Source organism: Schistocerca americana, chromosome 2, assembly GCF_021461395.2.
Source record: "Schistocerca americana isolate TAMUIC-IGC-003095 chromosome 2, iqSchAmer2.1, whole genome shotgun sequence".
Classification (NCBI taxonomy): domain Eukaryota; kingdom Metazoa; phylum Arthropoda; class Insecta; order Orthoptera; family Acrididae; genus Schistocerca; species Schistocerca americana.
In genome coordinates, this window is record NC_060120.1 from 566,416,965 (window position 1) to 566,435,863 (window position 18,899).

At 40.9% G+C, this 18,899-nt stretch overlaps 1 protein-coding gene across 1 annotated transcript; it reads left to right on the top strand.

The window, feature by feature from the left end:
* The first annotated feature begins 499 nt into the window (after nucleotides 1–499).
* On the top strand, nucleotides 500–1,144 carry LOC124594172. Its single transcript, XM_047132528.1, has one exon. It carries the CDS (start codon nucleotides 500–502, stop codon nucleotides 1,142–1,144), a length of 645 nt encoding a protein of 214 aa, XP_046988484.1.
* Nucleotides 1,145–18,899: the final 17,755 nt, after the last annotated feature.

The following is an 18,899-nucleotide window of genomic DNA, read 5'->3' on the forward strand; positions in this document are numbered from 1 at the left end:
AGTGATTTACAGGCTTTGGCAGTTTATGGGAATTGCTCCAAGTTGTTGTATACAGATGAAATGCAGAAAAATACTGCCAGAGAGGTTACGAAAATTCCTGACAACATCATCACTTTGGTTCTTGCTGAGTTGTAGTACATTTATTATAGATTTCTACATTGCGTTTGAAAGCCACTACAGTAGTATTTCGAAGGAAATAGTATTCACTGACTTCCTGATGAAAACTGTTTATCATCTCCGTTTCTGCAGCGCTTTTTTTACGTGTTCACTGAACAAATTGAAATATTTCAGTAGTTTCCTAGAAGCACTGCACGGTGTTGACGGTATGCTATCTCCAAATAGTGTTTACACTTCAAAGAAATTAGGACATTATATTGTGACCATTCTTACGATAGTTGCAGGAAGCACTGTAGTCACAACACAAATAACTCTCGGCAACAGATACAGGGGGTTCACTATAACCCAGTTAATATCGTCATACAATATCTTCTGCTCCATCATGCTGACTTCTCAATTCGTCTGTTCAGTGCTGGAGCTGTGGTCACGCTTCAGAACACTGAACGGTCAGCTGCTGGAGTCGTTGTCATGTGTGGGACAGCCAGGGTTGTCTCAGCTGCTACTGGGCCGGCCGAAGAGAGGAAATGGTGGAGATCTGTCTGCACGGCTGCGGCGGCTGCAGCACGTCCACCTGGTGCTGCAGCGTGCAGCAGAGCTGCTGCAGGCGCACGTGTCACCAGCAGTCACTTTCCACCTGATGTACAGTGTTGTCGGCATCATTTATGGTAGTTACGAGCTGCTCGTAGTGTCGGTGGCACAAAATCGGGCAGAACGTTTGATAATCTCTCCATCCGCGAGTTACTCTTTGTGTTGGCTAGTTCACCACTTGTTCGACCTGGTTGCACTGACAGTGTCTTGTTCCATACTGGAAGACGAAGAGGTGCAGGCATCGGTGCTGCTCCGCCGAGCTGTGGGAATTGAAGAAACGGTTCCTCAGGTGGAGGCCTTCTTACGGCAGATAAAGCGTGGACCGCCAATATGTTTCACTGCATCTGGACTGCTGCCCATTGACAGAAGGCTGTTGGTGTCTGCTGTTTCTGCTGCCACCACATACCTAATTGTACTGGGTCAGTTCGGTCTTCGCTGAAACACACATATTAATTATAAATTTAAATTATAGCTGTATTAGTTGGCCTGACCCATAAAAAGAAGCACTTTCCTACTTTATATTTTTGTCACAGCTCGTCATAGCAGAAGAATCTAACAGCTAGGAGATTTCTAAGTAAATATTCACAAAGTAAAAATCGCAAAGACAATGAAAGTTTTCTACGCGTAGAGGAAACCTCAAATCAGGATTGTTTTTACTGACAGCAAACGATCTTGACAGTAACCATATCTCCTCAGTTATACATTGTGTACCATTGGTATGGTAGGTATAATTGTGCCTGTCCAACTGTCAACACAGAGTGAACGCCTCTTGTGGCACAAAACAGTAATAGCACATAACCAATGTGCGCTTATCACTGTAGAAAATGGTTATATCACCATCATCATTATCATTGTGACAATGTCCTCTGCTAAATAAAAGCCTCTGCCAGATGTGTTCAACGTATTCGTCTTCAGTTATAGCGTACATGTGTTTCCAGCATGTTTTCAGATGTCGTATACCAGCTTTTTACACTTACAGTAAACCTCATGTCAGGATTGTTTTTACTGGCAGCAGTCGATTTTGACAGTAATCATACCTCCTCAGTTATACATAGTGTACCACTGGAATTGTAGACGTAACTGTGCCTATCAGCATCATCATTATCATCGTGATTATTCGTTGATCACTCCTAAATAGAAGTCTCTTCTAAATGTTTCCAACATACTGGTCTTCATTTACAGTGTACACGTTTTTCCAACATGTTTTAAAATGTCGTATACCAAGCCATTCACTCATCATCCACAGTCTCATCTCTTAGGATCTGGCAAAGAACTTAGGTTCTCCTCCAGACTGTTCACTTAGATACAAATCCCACTTAACTTTACTACATTCTCATTGTGGTCATGACTGCATCTACGTATAAAACTTTAAAACACTTTTTTCTCGTTCACTTGTTTGTTATGCTCTCTCACTCACTTTTTTCAACATACAGCTTTTTATTTCTCACTGAATAACCCTTAATTTTTAAATATTTTTCACTTTCCAAATTAATCTCTCACCACCACAACCCAAAAACTGTAATATAGACTGATTGCAAACTTCCTCTGCAAATGTTAAAACATGATGAACCCTGCTTGGTTAAAAACGTGAAGTTCATAGGGAAGACAGTCAATGAATAAATAATTGGACAAATCTAAACGACAAGATATACCCAATGATAATGACTGAACCCCTATACATCTACATAATTCCAGGGCCACAAGAACCTCACTAAGAGAAAAGATAAAAAACACTAGTGTACTTACAAACATTAATTAATGGTAAAAACATAATGGGCGATGTAGAAGGCCCAACCTTCATAGTTAAAACGATAATCTCTGTAGGGCGAAAAGTCAGCGCATAAAAAGTTGGATGACATAATACGTCCAATGCCGTGTAACAAGGACGCGCCTATGCTAAAGTGAGACACCAGAGCGAAAGTAACGTTTCATCGAGGGAACAAGTAGAACGCTAAACAAAAAACCAGCACAACACAGAGCTACCAAGTTGAATAATAGCAATCATCGGTCACTCTGCACAATCGGGGTGAGGCGGTGCAACGAAGTGTGTGCGGTACACGATGTACACTTGCCTTCACTGCCTCGCACCACATGTGTGGTGTGGCGAACGGTTGCTGCAGCTCCCTGCTGTGGCACAGTGTTGCGTTGACTTTCTGGTAAGCCTTCTCCTTCTTTCCTCAGTGATACATTCGCTTTGGTCTGGCGCCTCTTTTTCAATATTTGGTCTGTTTATTTCTTGGTGTTCAGATATGCATCTCTTGATGTGCCTATACACCAAGAAACCAGTAGTCCCTTAATAAATCTAATTCAAAATGCAGTTCTTGCTACAAAATGTACTACCACGGCTGCGGATGCCCAGACCACAGACTCATTCGTTATTTCAGTTGATTTGGAAGTCTATCTTCGAAAGGGCTTTATTAAATACGTCCACTTTCTGTTGAAGTTTATTCGCAATAGAGGCAAACAGTACAATGTCAGCAACGTGGTCTATCAAAACGTATTCATTCCCCATCACCGCAGTTCAAAGATCTTGAAAAGAACCCATACGACTGCCTCTTCACTACAACTACAGGAGAGGTATGTGGGTAATAGGTCAATATTGGTTTCGAAAAGAGTTTCAAAACTTTTATAAGTATGTTTCTCCGAGATATTAGAAGTATTTCTCCGACTATTTTCAAATTCACTTATTTAATCAGTTCTCTGCTACGTTGTTCCACTAGAGACACCTTTCTTGGCGTAGACTTGACGTCACCTGTTATGACATGATAATTTGGAATCTCTAAGCAGGCGCAATTTTCCTGTACAGGTCGTAGAAGCTTTGCCTTTCGTAGACATTTTATAGTCATCGAGTATCCTGCCAAGTAACGTAGTCGGTTTCTCCCAATATCCATCAGCCAATTTATTTAATCATTAAAAGTATTTATGTTGGATGGTAACGGCTTCACATTGTCCTACAAGATGATCATAGACGTTATGAACACATCATTGTGACACGTACCTGTTTGAAGATGTTGGCTATAATGTGGAGCACACAATATATTAAGATAAAGTTTTCAGTGCATAATGTATAAGTTAGTTAGCTTCATAGAGGGGTAGTAAATAAATTACAGTAACTATTGTAGTATGTAAAACTAGACATGATGTAATGTTCTATGTTACATTTTATATTTCTTGCAAATTAAAGGAATAATAGTTTTCACTTTGTAGATCGTAACTTTTAGAGAAGAAAAGCATCTTGTTTGTATGCAATTTTTCGTTGTTGTGAAAAGATTAATGTACAAAATTACAAATAAACGATTCAAATTACTCGGGAGTATTGCAGAATATTTTTAGCAAGGTACTACAATTGAACAAGTAATGATTTAAGAAGCAGTAGTTATTTGGAATGAGAGACTCTTAAGACGAGACCAAATGAAAACAAAGTCTGACAAAAGCACGAGATTCTGTTGCGTATGAAGTACATAATAGTTTAGTTAATTATTTAGAGGTCAGTTGTCATTTACACTATACACATCAGTTCAGAGTAAGCATGAATAATAAGTGACAAAAAAACATGTAGACATGTAACTACTTACATGTCTAGTTTTGCAAGCATTTTTACATTGTGTGTAGTGCTTTTTAGAACACATACCATTGCAAAAAACCTCAACCTCTAATGCCAAAGCTATTATTACTCTATTCTTGCACACACACACACACACACACAGGCACAGGCACGCATGCAAACACGCACACACACACACACACACACACACACACACACACACACACACACACACACACACACACACAGAGAGAGAGAGAGAGAGAGAGAGAGAGAGAGAGAGAGAGAGAGACTGCTGTACTTCCGACTTTCAGTTACATTTAGCTTCCGTCTGTCTTACTGGAAAACGGAGTCAGCTTCAATCCATAATAAAGTAAACGTTGACCACAGGGAGATATATAGAGATACATATTGACTGTTCCAGATCTTGAACCAATTATTTTTCAGTGGAGTGATTCGTTCAATGAACGTATTTTGTATAACGATACACATGTTTTATTATGCACTCATTTTATCATTTAGTATTACCTAAATAATTCTCAACAGCGTGTTATGAATTATTTAAGAGGTGTCTACGAACGACAATTTCCAGTATTTTGCTTTTCCTTATCTCTTTGTTCTCCCTGATAAATTTATTTTATACTTTGGTTCACTGGTAGAAAAAATTATTTCGGCTTCTGTTCTATTTTTTTCTTGATAAATGTAAGTTAATCTTCGCTAATGTTCCATGTTCATCGACAGTGTTGTCAATGTAATAGTTACAAACATGTATTTAAATGTGAATAATTCATTGGTTACTGTCCTAGAGATAGTCCAGATAGCACCAGAAACTTTTTAAATTGGTTTTTTAGACAGGAGCAAATACTGGTTTGGTTCTAATTCTTCCACACGTTATCTCCAGTTTGATAACTGTGTGCCTGTTTGGTGTGTTTGATGCCTAATAACTGACTCAATAACTAATAACTGAACGTACACAGGAACAGTGTGTAACTCTCAGACATTTTCGACAATTATTATATTATAGTACTCTGTTTTTAAAATACAAATAAAATTAAATTCTTTTAGCTAGTGTCTTCACGTGCCTATTTCAATGATTCAGCACTAGATTTTGCATGTGTCACACAGAATATGGAAGTATCATGTAAATTAAGTTTTACCATCTACAGATCTTTCGTTACAAGTGATAAACATTTAGAAATTCTGTCTCACTGTGTTCTTCTTTTCTTTTGTGGAACTGAGATACTTAAATATATGTCGAGACTTCGTAATACTTATGTTTAGTCGACTTTTCTACTGATATTTGTACTGTTGTTAATGTCTACTGAAAATTCACTTTTAACAGTGCACTGAGCTTAGAAAGTCATTTCCTGCAGTCTCCACATACTTCTTCCCAATTCTAGTTTGATAGTGCTCTTGAGATATCTGGCGCTTCATATATTGGAAACAGTGATTTCCATTTGTATCCAGTTTGGTGCACTCTCCCAGATCATGTTTTACCCTTCTTATATGGTTGAAATGATCATACTGTCTGAGGCCTTCTACAGATATACCACAGCTTTCCCTATATATATTTGTAAATGCCAGTGCTATTTTCTTAAATAGTACTGAAGAAAAATCTGTAACCAGCCACAAGCCAGCAGCAAAGATCTCTCGCATTTTTTTTTTACTGTAATATAACAGGATATTCGTGATTTTATGTTTTACATGAGCTGTTACACTGCATCCAGAGTTTACATACTTGAAGAAAAGTTTTGTAATTACTCTACAGCGCAGGTATCTGCCTCATTACTGTGTATCAGATTGAACCATGAGCATAGCTAAAGACTAGATGGTGCATACATAAGTTTACATTTGACATTATATCAGGTAGTGACTTGATTGTCTGTGACAAAGAACAAAACAGTACAGTAACAGAATACCTCTACGCCTATGACGTCTACTATTACAAAAATATCTTGGTAAAAGATATACATTTATTTATATTTTTTCGCTTTTGAAAATCATAGCAATGGGTACATTGAAACAAATTTGTTGCATTTTTTGGACTGTATTTCATTGGCCTCTTTTATTGACTACCTTCACCAACTATGATACTATAGATATTATCTCCATCAATACAAAATCACAGGAGTTGGATGAAATTCTGTTGGTACACTTGGTTACTTAAATATAATTTGTCATTCAAGACCGAGTCTGGTTCGTTATGGATGCGGTTGTATACGTATTTCTCCGTCTTCCAACAATTTTATATGTGTCTGTACGCTGCCCTGAGTATTTTGCTGAGAATGTGAGAAGTGGCAACGGTATGGCTGTTCATTGTACACCACGTCCATGATTGGATACGTTAACTTAATTAAATAGCACTGAGAAAATATAAGAATATTTAGTTTTATACATAATTTTAATTGTGACAGTAAGGACAGAAGTAAAATTCTGGCAGATACCGTTCCGTGAGGGTCGTACTTGGAGGTATTCTATCAACGAAAAAGTTCACAGTTATTGAAGGTGGCAGCGTGACATAAGTTTCGCCCGGTGGGGCTGCAGGTGAAAGGACGCACCATTGTTACTAGAGAACGCGGCTGTGGTCTGAACCTAGCATACGTATCAATAGATGACTCCGCAATTATGGCAAGAAAAACTTTGTCATTTTACATATTATACAGGGTGTTACAAAAAGGTACGGCCAAACTTTCAGGAAACATTCCTCACACACAAATAAAGAAAAGATGTTATGTGGACATGTGTCCGGAAACGCTTAATTTCCATGTTAGAGCTCATTATAGTTTCGTCAGTATGTACTGTACTTCCTCAATTCACCGCCAGTTGGCCCAATTGAAGGAAGGTAATGTTGACTTCGATGCTTGTGTTGACATGCAACTCATTGCTCTACAGTACTAGCATCAAGCACATCAGTACGTAGCATCAACAGGTTAGTGTTAATCACGAACGTGGTTTTGCAGTCAATGCTATGTTTACAAATGCGGAGTTGGCAGATGCCCATTTGATGTATGGATTGGCACGGGGCAATAGCCGTGGCGCGGTACGTTTGTATCGAGACAGATTTCCAGAACAAGGGTGTCCCGACAGGAAGACGTTCGAAGCAATTGATCGGCGTCTTAGGGAGCACGTAACATTCCAGCCTATGACTCGCGACTGGGGAATACCTAGAACGACGGGGACACCTGCAATGGATGAGGCAATTCTTCGTGCAGTTGACGATCAACCTAATGTCAGCGTCAGAGAAGTTGCTGCTGTACAAGGTAACTTTGACCACGTCACTGTATGGAGAGTGCTACGGGAGAACCAGTTATTTCCGCACCATGTACTGCGTGTTGCAGGCACTATCAGCAGCTTATTGGCCTCGACGGGTACACTTCTGCGAATGGTTCATCCAAGAATGTATCAATCCTCATTTCAGTGCAAATGTTCTCTTTACGGATGAGGCTTCATTCCAACGTGATCAAAATATTCACAATCAACATGTGTGGGCTGACGAGAATCCGCACGCAATTGTGTAAACACGTCATCAACACAGATTTTCTGTGAACGTTTGGGCAGGCATTTTTGGTGATGTCTTGATTGGGCCCCATGTTCTTTCACCTACGCTCAATGGAGCACATTATCATGATTTCATACGGGATACTCTACCTGTGCTGCTGGAACATGTGCCTTTACAAGTACGACACAACATGTGGTTCATGCACGATGGAGCTCCTGCACATTTCAGTCGAAGTGTTCGTACGCTTCTCAACAACAGCTTCGGTGACCGATGGATTGGTAGAGGCGGACTAATTCCATGGCCTCCACACTCTCCTGACCTCAACCCTCTTGACTTCCATTTATGGGGGCATTTGAAGCTCCTGTCTACGCAACCCCGGTACCAAATGTAGACACTCTTAGTGCTCTTATTGTGGACGGCTGTGATACAATACGCCATTCTCCAGGGCTGCATCAGCGCATCAGGGATTCCATACGACGGAGGGTGGATGCATGTATCCTCGCTAACGGAGGACATTTTGAACATTTCCTGTAACGAAGTGTTTGAAGTCACGCCGGTACGTTCTGTTGCTGTGTGTTTCCATTCCGTGATTAACGTAATTTGAAGAGAAGTAATAAAATGAGCTCTAACATGGAAAGTAAGCGTTTCCGGACACATGTCCACATAACATATTTTCTTTCTTTGTGTGTGAGGAATGTTTCCTGAAAGTTTGGCCGTACCTTTTTGTAATACCCTGTATAAATGGTGTTGCTAGAAGTTAAGCAGCGTAGGCTGTCAACTTGTTCAGTGATTATAAATGCTTTTGCTGGTGACATGTGCTCGGAGACTTGGACAACTTCAGCCTTAGACAATGCGCAAAATTTTCGCTAGTCGCGACGTCACTGCATGGCGCATGCGCTTCCAGTATACAACGGTGTCATTTTGGTGCATTCAGAATCAGGCAAGACATGAGCGGCTATTGCTACAGAACTTACATCTAAGGTACTACAAGTACTACATCGGGACATAGTTCTTACAAAATATGCCATGAAAGTCAAATCAGGTCACACTGCTCTCACAATCATGAAAGTGGTACTGCTAGGTTTTCTCTTACAGAACCAAGAGATCTGCATGCTGATAGCCGTGTCTGAAGGATTTTCCAACGCAGTTGCCCCGGTCAAAAGCGTCTCCAGCAGCAGTCTCCAGCTGCATCCAGCCTGTGATGAACCGATAGAAGTGGACATCGTGTCTCCCACCTGAGACCAGCCTAGGGAAATCGAAATGGTGAACGCTTGACCGGCCATACCCTCACCGTGGTTTCTCATGGTGGTTCGCGCGAATGCCAGGCAAAGCAATATACGTGCACCGACCAAATATGAGTTCCGACAAGCAAGAGAGGAGGATACTATGAGCTTTCCACCGCCTATCCCTCTGAGCACATGAGTACATACCAAGCAAGAGATACACAACAAATACTCCAAGAGACCACCACCAAACCTAAATTAAAACAGGTCTGGTGCCTCTCAGTTCCATTCAGCATCCTCTCACAAACTTGACCACTTCCTGATTTCGGGCCACTTCCTGCAGAACGTCGTATACCTCAGCCAATGGTGTGGACAGGTTGCAAAGCAAGCACTGCCAAATGTGGACTATATTGTTTCATGGTCGTGCAGGCAGACAGGGAAATTCTTCCTCCAACTGACATCAAAACATGACACGCTTCGGACACTCACACAGTTCTATGCCTGCAGTTGGACAGTTCAGTTCAGATCAGTCCAGTGCCGACAGCCAGCTTTGTAAAGTACTCTGAAGACTACCTTCCGACTTTGCAACCGCTATTTACGGAGAACAAGGACTATTAGCAGAGCGTCTGCTCGATTTCAATCAGTTATTGTGACGATATTAAGACTGCCAAGAGACACAAAATCTTTAGATGCTATTGTAATAGCTGCAGGACATCCAGCGCCATGCCTCAGATAGTAACAAAACAAAGTAAGACTTCGTAGCATACTATGAAAAAGTATTATTTGTTGTATCTCAATGTGATACTACATCTCTGTTATAGTGCAGCCCTGTCACTCAACAGAGGAAAGTCCACTGGACCTGACGGGATACCAATTCGATTCTACACAGAGTACGCCAAAGAACTTGCCCCCCTTCTAACAGCCGTGTACCGCAAGTCTCCTGAGGAACGAAAGGTTCCAAATGATTGGAAAAGAGCACAGGTAGTCGCAGTCTTCAAGAAGGGTCGTCGAGCAGATGCGCAGAACTATAGACCTGTATCTCTGACGTCGATCTGTTGTAGAATTTTAGAACATGCTTTTGCTCGAGTATCATGTCGTTTTCGGAAACCCAGAATCTACTCTGTAGGAATCAACATGGATTCCGGGAACAGCGATCGTGTGAGACCCAACTCGCTTTATTTGTTCGTGAGACCCAGAAAATATTAGATACAGGCTCCCTGGTGGATTCTATTTTCCTTGACTGCCGGAAGGCGTTCGATACAGTTCCGCACTGTCGCCTGATAAACAAATTAAGAGCCTACAGAATATCAGACCAGCTGTGTGGCTGGATTGAAGAGTTTTTAGCAAACAGAACTCAGCATGTTGTTATCAATGGAGAGACGTCTACAGCCGTAAAAGTAACCTCTGGCGTGCCATAGGAGAGTGTTATGGGACCATTGCTTTTCACAATATATATAAATGACCTGGCAGATAGTGTCGGAAGTTCCATGCGGCTTTTCGCGGATGATGCTGTAGTATACAGAGAAGTTGCAGCATTAGAAAACTGTAGCGAAATGTAGGAAGATCTGCAGCGGATAGGCACTTGGTGCAGGGAGTGGCAACTGACCCTTAACGTAGACAAATGTAATGTATTGCGAATACATAGAAAGAAGGATCCTTTATTGTATGATTATATGATAGCGGAACAAACACTGGTAGCAGTTACTTCTGTAAAATATCTGGGAGTATGTGTGCGGAACGATTTGAAGTGGAATGATCATATAAAATTAATTGTTGGTAAGGCGGGTACCAGGTTGAGATTCATTGGGAGAGTCCTTAGAAAATGTAGTCCATCAACAAAGGAGGTGGCTTACAAAACACTCGTTCGACTTATACTTGAGTATTGCTCATCAGTGTGGGATCCGTGCCAGGTCGGGTTGACGGAGGAGATAGGGAAGATCCAGAGAAGAGCGGCACGTTTCGTCACAGGGTTATTTGGTAACCGTGATAGCGTTACGGAGATGTTGAGCAAACTCAAGTGGCAGACTCTGTAAGAGAGGCGCTCTGCATCGCGGTGTAGCTTGCTCGTCAAGTTTCGAGAGGGTGCGCTTCTCGATGACGTATCGAATATATTGCTTCCCCCTACTTATACCTCCCGAGGAGATCACGAATGTAAAATTAGAGAGATTCGAGCGCGAACGGAGGCTTTCAGACACTCGTTCTTCCCGCGAACCATACGCGACTGGAACAGAAAAGGGAGGTAATGACAGTGGCACGTAAAGTGCCCTCCGACACACACCGTTGGGTGGCTTGCGGAGTATAAATGTAGATGTAGATGTAGATGTCAAATAGGTGCTGAATTAGTTACAGATATCACGAATATTTGAGCTGAATTAATATTACCATTCGGTTACTACGTTCACAATAGCTATATAGCTACCACAATGTCATTTATGACAGCTGTGTTTATATTTATGTTCCTACACAACATTATCTTATTTTTCAGAGCTGACTCTTTCTCCAGTACCCAATTTAATTTATTAAACACCATTCCCCTATTCGCAAGTTACAAGGAATGTAGACGCACTACCACTAGGTGATTAGGGCATTCAAAGAACGATTTATTTGAACACAGTGATGCTCCACATCCGCCAAATTGTTCAGAAAAGACGTATTTGTGTAGTTATGCTGTCAAAAATTTTATACGTCGCTACTTGTTTCAGCCACATACGAGTACATCGATCATTTTCTGGCACTGGTCAAAATTTTTGTTACAGAATATAACTTTGTGATGCATTACAAATGGTTGCTTTAATATTATGCAAGATCGTTAGGGACTTACATCTCGGCATCAAATGCCCGCCTGCAACCGGCGAGAGTTCTTAGTGCTTGTCTTCCTGCTTGCCATACCTACATCTACATCCATACTCCGCAAGCCACCTGACGGTGTGTGGCGGAGGGTACCTTGAGTACCTCTATCGGTTCTCCCTTCTATTCCAGTCTCGTATTGTTCGTGGAAAGAAGGATTGTCGGTATGCCTCTGTGTGGGCTCTAATCTCTCTCATTTTATCCTCATGGTCTCTTCGCGAGATATACGTAGGAGGGAGCAATATACTGCTGGACTCTTCGGTGAAGGTATGTTCTCGAAACTTTGACAATAGCCCGTACCGAGCTACTGAGCGTCTCTCCTGCAGTCTTCCACTGGAGTTTATCTATCATCTCCGTAACGCTTTTGCGATTACTAAATGATCCTGTAACGAAGCGCGCTGCTCTCCGTTGGATCTTCTCTATATCTTCTATCAACCCTATCTGGTACGGATCCCACACTGCTGAGCAGTATTCAAGCAGTGGGCGAACAAGCGTACTGTAACCTACTTCCTTTGTTTTCGGATTGCATTTCCTTAGGATTCTTCCAATGAATCTCAGTCTGGCATCTGCTTTACCGACGATCAACATTATATGATCATTCCATTTTAAATCACTCCTAATGCGTACTTCCAGATAATTTATGGTATTAACTGCTTCCAGTTGCTGACCTGCTATTTTGTAGCTAAATGATAAAGGATCTATCTTTCTGTGTATTCGCAGCACATTACACTTGTCTACATTGAGATTCAATTGCCATTCCCTGCACCATGCGTCATTTCGCTGCAGATCCTCCTGCATTTCAGTACAATTTTCCATTGTTACAACCTCTCGATACACCACAGCATCATCCGCAAAAAGCCTCAGTGAACTTCCGATGTCATCCACAAGGTCATTTATGTATATTGTGAATAGCAACGGTCCTATGACACTCCCCTGCGGCACACCTGCCTTGGCCATCAAGATTTCCGGACCCGTCGCCAGCCGAGAAGTTTCGAGCATTGTGGGCAGAGTTCTGCAACCAGCTCGGGCCTGTTATGGTATAACGAGCCAGTTGTACAGAATTTGGCACGGTGTCCCTCAGGGGGACATGCAACAACTCTGTTAGTGCAAAGCCGAATAACTGCTTGCACAGCGATCAGAGGAGAACCAACTCGTTATTGACTAGCTCAATTTTTGAAGCTCTCTCGCTTGAATAAATCATCCAGTTTTTTTCAAAAATCGTAATCATTAGTTTGTCTGTACACGTAGAACACATACATCGATTTTCGTCTCATTCCGTTAATTCTTTCATCGTGCGTCTTTTGTTCCGCTCTTAGAGTGTACTTGCAGACGTAACTGAGCTTATCGTATATTATTGAAAATTAAACGTAATATCAGATCGATTGTATGATCGACATTTGTTTTTCTGGGTGAACGTAAGAGGTAACAGTAGCAACTACCAGAAAAGGAAAACGAAAACATCTATGTATGTAAGTGACATGCATATATCAAAACGATGGTAACAGTAAATGACAGTTATCACTAACAAGTGCATACAAATGTATTCACAGCCTTTATTTGTATATGCATTCGTGTGGCAATAGAGGCAAGCAAAGACGACTCATTGCCTCACATGTGACAGGACAATTTTCAGTGCCACTCTTTTTAATGTGAAAATTTAATGCAGATTAAAGAAATGATAATCTGAGCATTGCTGTTCTTCAAAACAGCAAAGATATATCTGGATAAGTAGATACTTATAAGCCATTTAACGTTATGTAGTCTACAAATTCAGACTTCAGCACTGACATTACCCAATGAAAGCAAAGTGAAATTAACTGTGATTGCTATATTTCTGCTTAATTTACAGTTTATTCTCAGTATATTGACTCAATAAGTTAATTTTTATGCAGATTTAATCGGATGTATAAGGTAATCAGTTACATACATTGACCTGTACATTTTAGTTTCTGAAAACTTTGTTTACGTCGTAGGAATATTATTTACATCGTCTTTTGTATGTTCAGGGAAGATAATAAGTAATAATAATTAAATAAATTGTGCGATGAACGTAATGGAATTTAAGAGGGAGGAGGTCACATGGGATTCCTAGAAGCCAATTGTGATATGCGTAGTCTTTGGGTGAATGATGTTGAGTGCAGCACTGAATGGGTATGGACGTCTTGTCTTCTAAGAAAGAGAAAGGTAAATTGTGAGTTCAGCAGTTGGCGAGATCTAACGCCAAAAAGAAGTAGCAGTAGATCTGATTTTAAACGTATTATTTGGTGACAAACAGAGGTAACTGCATTTACTTCTTGTAATCATTTCGTTATGACAATGACAGTGCACAATGATAAATATCGATGGTAGATGAACTCTTTACTTGAAATTTTTATATAAGATCCCAGTTTCAGACACCATCGTCGGTAAAATCAAGAAACAAAAAACATCTCTTGAGAATGGGGATTGAGTAGGTGAATAAGTTATTTTGGTGCTGCCAAGAAACAGTTTCTCTCAAAAGTTCCTGAAATATTTACTTGCGCTGTTGTGCGTATTAAGACCTTTAGTGACAAATGTGACTGGCAAAATAAAGGCCACCTCGTTGTTAAGTGTAGGCTAAATACAGTTCACGGTAAGTATTTTCTGAGTGGCGAAACACTGAAACGGAATGTTATGAATGCAGCAAAGGAATGCACAACACTCAGTTGACGATTCTGATTAGAAAGGAAACAAGATTTCTTTATAAAATGGCAATTAACACAGTACTTCATTTTACTGAACAGATATGAGTCCACTGTCACTGAATAAGCGTAGGCAAATCATGCATCCAGAGAACTGCTCGAAGCTACTTTCAGCCAAAGATAAAGCATGTGAGATGCAAAAACCTTATGGACATACTGTGTTTCTTTTCACCAATATACAATCCATTTTATATAATAATGACTTGCGAAGACAGAACAGAAGCAGCCATAAAATTCATTCAGTTGATTCAGCTGCCCCTATCTATGGGTTTTAATTCTCTTGCGCGCTACGTGCAAGACAAAAATGATAGGATAGTTTAGTAGGAAATTCAATGTAGTTAAATTTTGTAGTTTTATTTTTTGACTGATTTGATGCGGCCCACCACTACTTCCTCTCGTGTGCTAACCTCTTTATCTCAGAGCAGCACTTGCAACCTACGTCCTCAGTTATTTGCTGGATTCTAAACTCAGTCTTCCTCTACAGTTTTAGTCCTCTAGTACTAGTACCAGTCCTCTATTACTATGGAAGTCATTCCCTCATGTCTTAACAGATGTCCTATAATCTTGCCCCTTCTCCTTATCAGTGTTTTCCACATATTACTTTCCTCTCCGATTCTGCGTAGAACCTCCTCATTCCTTACCTTATCAGTCCACCTAATTTTCAACATTCGTCTGCAGCTTCACATCTCAGTGCATCGCTTCTCTTCTGTTCCGGTTTTCCCACAGTCCATGTTTCACTACCATACAATGCTGTACTCCAGAAGTACATTCTCAGAAATTTCTTCCTCGTATTAAGGCCGATAGTCCATATTAGTAGACCTCTCTTGGCCAGGAATGCTTTTCTTGCCATAGCTAGTCTGTTTTTAATGTCCTCCTTGCTCCGTCCGTCATTGGTTATTTTACTACCTAGGAAGCATAATTCCTTAACTTCATCTACTTGGTGAAATCAGTCTTGATGTTTTCTCGCTGTTCTCATTTCTACTACTTCTCATTAGCTTCGTCTTTCTTCGATTTACTCTCAATCCATACTGTATACTCATTAGACTGATTATTCCGTTCAATCACATCATTGATATCTTTTCACCTTGAATTTAAATTCCACTCCTGAGCCTTTCCTTTATTTCCATCATTGCTTCCTCGATGTACAGATTGAACAGTATGGGTGGAAGACTACATTCTTGTCTTACATCCTTTTTAACACGAGCACTTCGTTCCTGGTCGACCACTCATTATTTCCTCTTGGCTGTTGTTCATATTGTATAAGACCCGTCTCCCCCTATAGCTTACCCCAGAATTTCGAACATCTTGCAGCATTTTACTTTGTCGAACGCTTTTTCCTGGTCGACAATTCCTACTTACGTGTCTTGATTTTTCTTTAATTTTGCTTCCATTATTAACCGCAACATGAGAACTGCCTCTCTCGTGCCTTTACTTTTCCTAAAGCCAACTGATCGTCATTTAGCGCATCCTCAATTTTCTTTTCCATCCCTGTATATATAATTCTTGTAAGCAAGTTGGATGCAGGAACTGCCGGCCGCGGTGGTCTAGCGGTTCTAGGCGCTCAGTCCGGAACCGAGCGACTGCTACGGTCGCAGGTTCGAATCCTGCCTCGGGCGTGGATGTGTGTGATGCCCTTAGGTTAGTTAGGTTTAACTAGTTCTAAGCTCTAGGGGACTGATGACCACAGATGTTAAGTCCCATAGTGCTCAGAGCCATTTGAACCATTTTGATGCAGGAACTGTTAAGCTGACTGTGCGATAATTCTCGCACTTGTCAGCTCTTGTCGTCTTCGGAATTGCGTGGATGATGCTTTTCCGGAAGTCAGGTGGTATGTGGCCAGACTTATACACTCTACACACCAACGTGAATAGTGGTTTCGTTGCCACTTCCCCCATTGATTTTAGATATTCTGATGGAATATTTTCTATCCCTTCTGCCTTATTTGACCTTAACTCCTCCAAAGCTCTTTTAAATTCAGATTCTAATACTGGATCCCCTGTCTCTTCTAAATCGACTGCTGTTTCTTCTTTTATCATATCAGACGAATTTTTCCCCACATAGAGGCTTTCAAAGTATTCTTTCCACCTATCCTCTCTCTCCTCTGCATTTGACAATGGAATTCCCGTTGCACTTTTAATCTTATTACCCTTGCTTTTAATGTCACCGAAGGTTGTTTTGACTTTCCTGTATGCTGAGTCTGTCCTTCCGACAGTCATATCTTTTTCGATTTCTTCACTTTTTTCCTGCAGCCGTTTCGTCTTAGCTTCCCTGGATTTCCTATTTATTTCATTCCTCAGCGATCTGTATTTCTGTATTCCTGAGTTTCCTGGAACATTTTTGTACTTTCTCCTTTCATCGGTCAACTGAAGAATTTCTTCTGTTACCCATGGTTTCTTCGTAGTTACCTTCTTTCTTTCTATGTTTTCCTTCCTAACTTCTGTGATGGCCCTTTTTAGCCATTCCTCTTCAACTGTACTGCCTACTGAGCTACTCCTTATTGTTGTATCTATAGCCTTAGAGAACTTCAAGTGTACCTCGTCATTCCTTAGTACTCCCGTATCCCACTTCATCGTGTATTGATTCTTCCTAACTAATGCCTTAAACTTAAGCGTACTCTTCGTCACTACTATATTGTGATCTCAGTCTACATTTGCTCCTGGGTACACCTTACAATCCAGTATCTGATTTCGGTATCTCTGTCTGACCATGATGTAATCTAACTAAAATCTTCCCGTATCACCAGGCGTTTTCCAAGTACACCTCCTCCTCTTGCAATTCTTGATCAGGGTATTCCCTATCTCTCGCTGAAACTTATTACAGAACTCAATTAGTCTTTCTCCTCTCTCATTCCTTGTCCCAAGCCCATCTTATCCTGTAACCTTTTCTTCTACTCCTTCTCCTACAACTGCATTCCAGTCCTCCATTACTATTAGATTTTCATCCCTCTTTACATACTGTTACCCTTTCAATATCCTGATATACTTTCTCTAACGCTTCATCTTCATCTTCCGACGTCGGCATGTATAATTGAACTATCGTTGTCGGTGTTGGTTTGCTGTCGATTCTGATAAGAAAAACCCTGTCACTGAACTGCTCACAATAGCATACTCTCTGCCCTACCTTCCTATTCATAATGAATCCTACTCCTGTCATACCATTTTCTGCTGCTGTTGATATCACCCTATACTCATATTACCCTTAAGCCTTGTCTTCTTTCCATTTCATTTCACTGACCCCTACTATATCTAGATTGAGCCTTTGCAGTTCCCTTTCCAGATTTTCTAGTTTACTTACCACATTCAAGCTTCTGACATTCCACGCCCCGACTCGTAGAACGTTATCCTACGGTAGATTATTCAATATTTTTCTTATGGTAACCTCCCACTTGACGATCCTCCCCAGAGATACGAATGGGAGGCTATTCCGGAATCTTGATCATCATGATACTTCTTCTATTACAGGACACATGTCCTGTGGATACACGTTACGTGTCTTTAATGCAGTGGTTTCTATTGCCTTCTGCAGCTTCATGCCTTTGATCATTGCTGGTTCTTCCGCCTTTAGGGGCAGTTTCCCACTCCTAGGACAAGAGAGTGCCCTGAAACTCCGTCCGCATCTCCGTCCTCTTTGACGAGGCCGTTATCAGAATGAGGGTGATTTCTTATGCCAGAAGCCTTCGTCCGCCAGTGCTGATTACTTATCAAAATTTAAGCAGCGGCGGGATTCGAACCAGGGACCAAAGACGTCTTGATCATGAAACAAAGCCGCTAAGCCCCCTTTTTTTTAAAAAAATCTGATTTTGTTCGTAAGTGATCGTTGTATTTGTTCGGAGCGGACGTACTACGATATCTGTTTGAAGTTCGTGGTAGGTAGATTAACTCAACTTTTTTATTACAAAGGGTAACTAACCCTCTGACTGAATACGCTGAGCTATCGTGCCTGCTCCTTAGACCACGGGATCACTTACAGAGAAACCTTTTTACTGGGTGCCACAGTTATTGATTTATTAAAGAAAATAAGATTTGAAGGTGACTTTCGTACGTTTTGTATCCCTGTACAAGGACCGATGGTTACGACTTGCATAAAACCCATAGTTAGACGTAACTTAATCATACTGTATGTTTCAGTACACAGGATGTGATGGAAAGCCATTGTTCTTTTCTGAGACAGACTGAGTCAGAAAGATTGATGTTCCATGGGTTCATAAAGAAAGGCCCACATCTTAGCTGATGCCAGCGTACGACTGTAAACATCGGGCAGTGAGTTTTTTCTGATAATATAAATAAATTCTGTACTTACTTACTGGTTGCAAATACGAGGCTGTTGGGTTTTCGTGATAATACAAATGAATTATTTGGCCA

What these genes read in the sequence shown, in the direction of transcription:
- LOC124594172 (XM_047132528.1), top strand. Translation starts at nt 500, where the DNA reads ATGCTGACTTCTCAATTCGTCTGTTCAGTGCTGGAGCTGTGGTCACGC.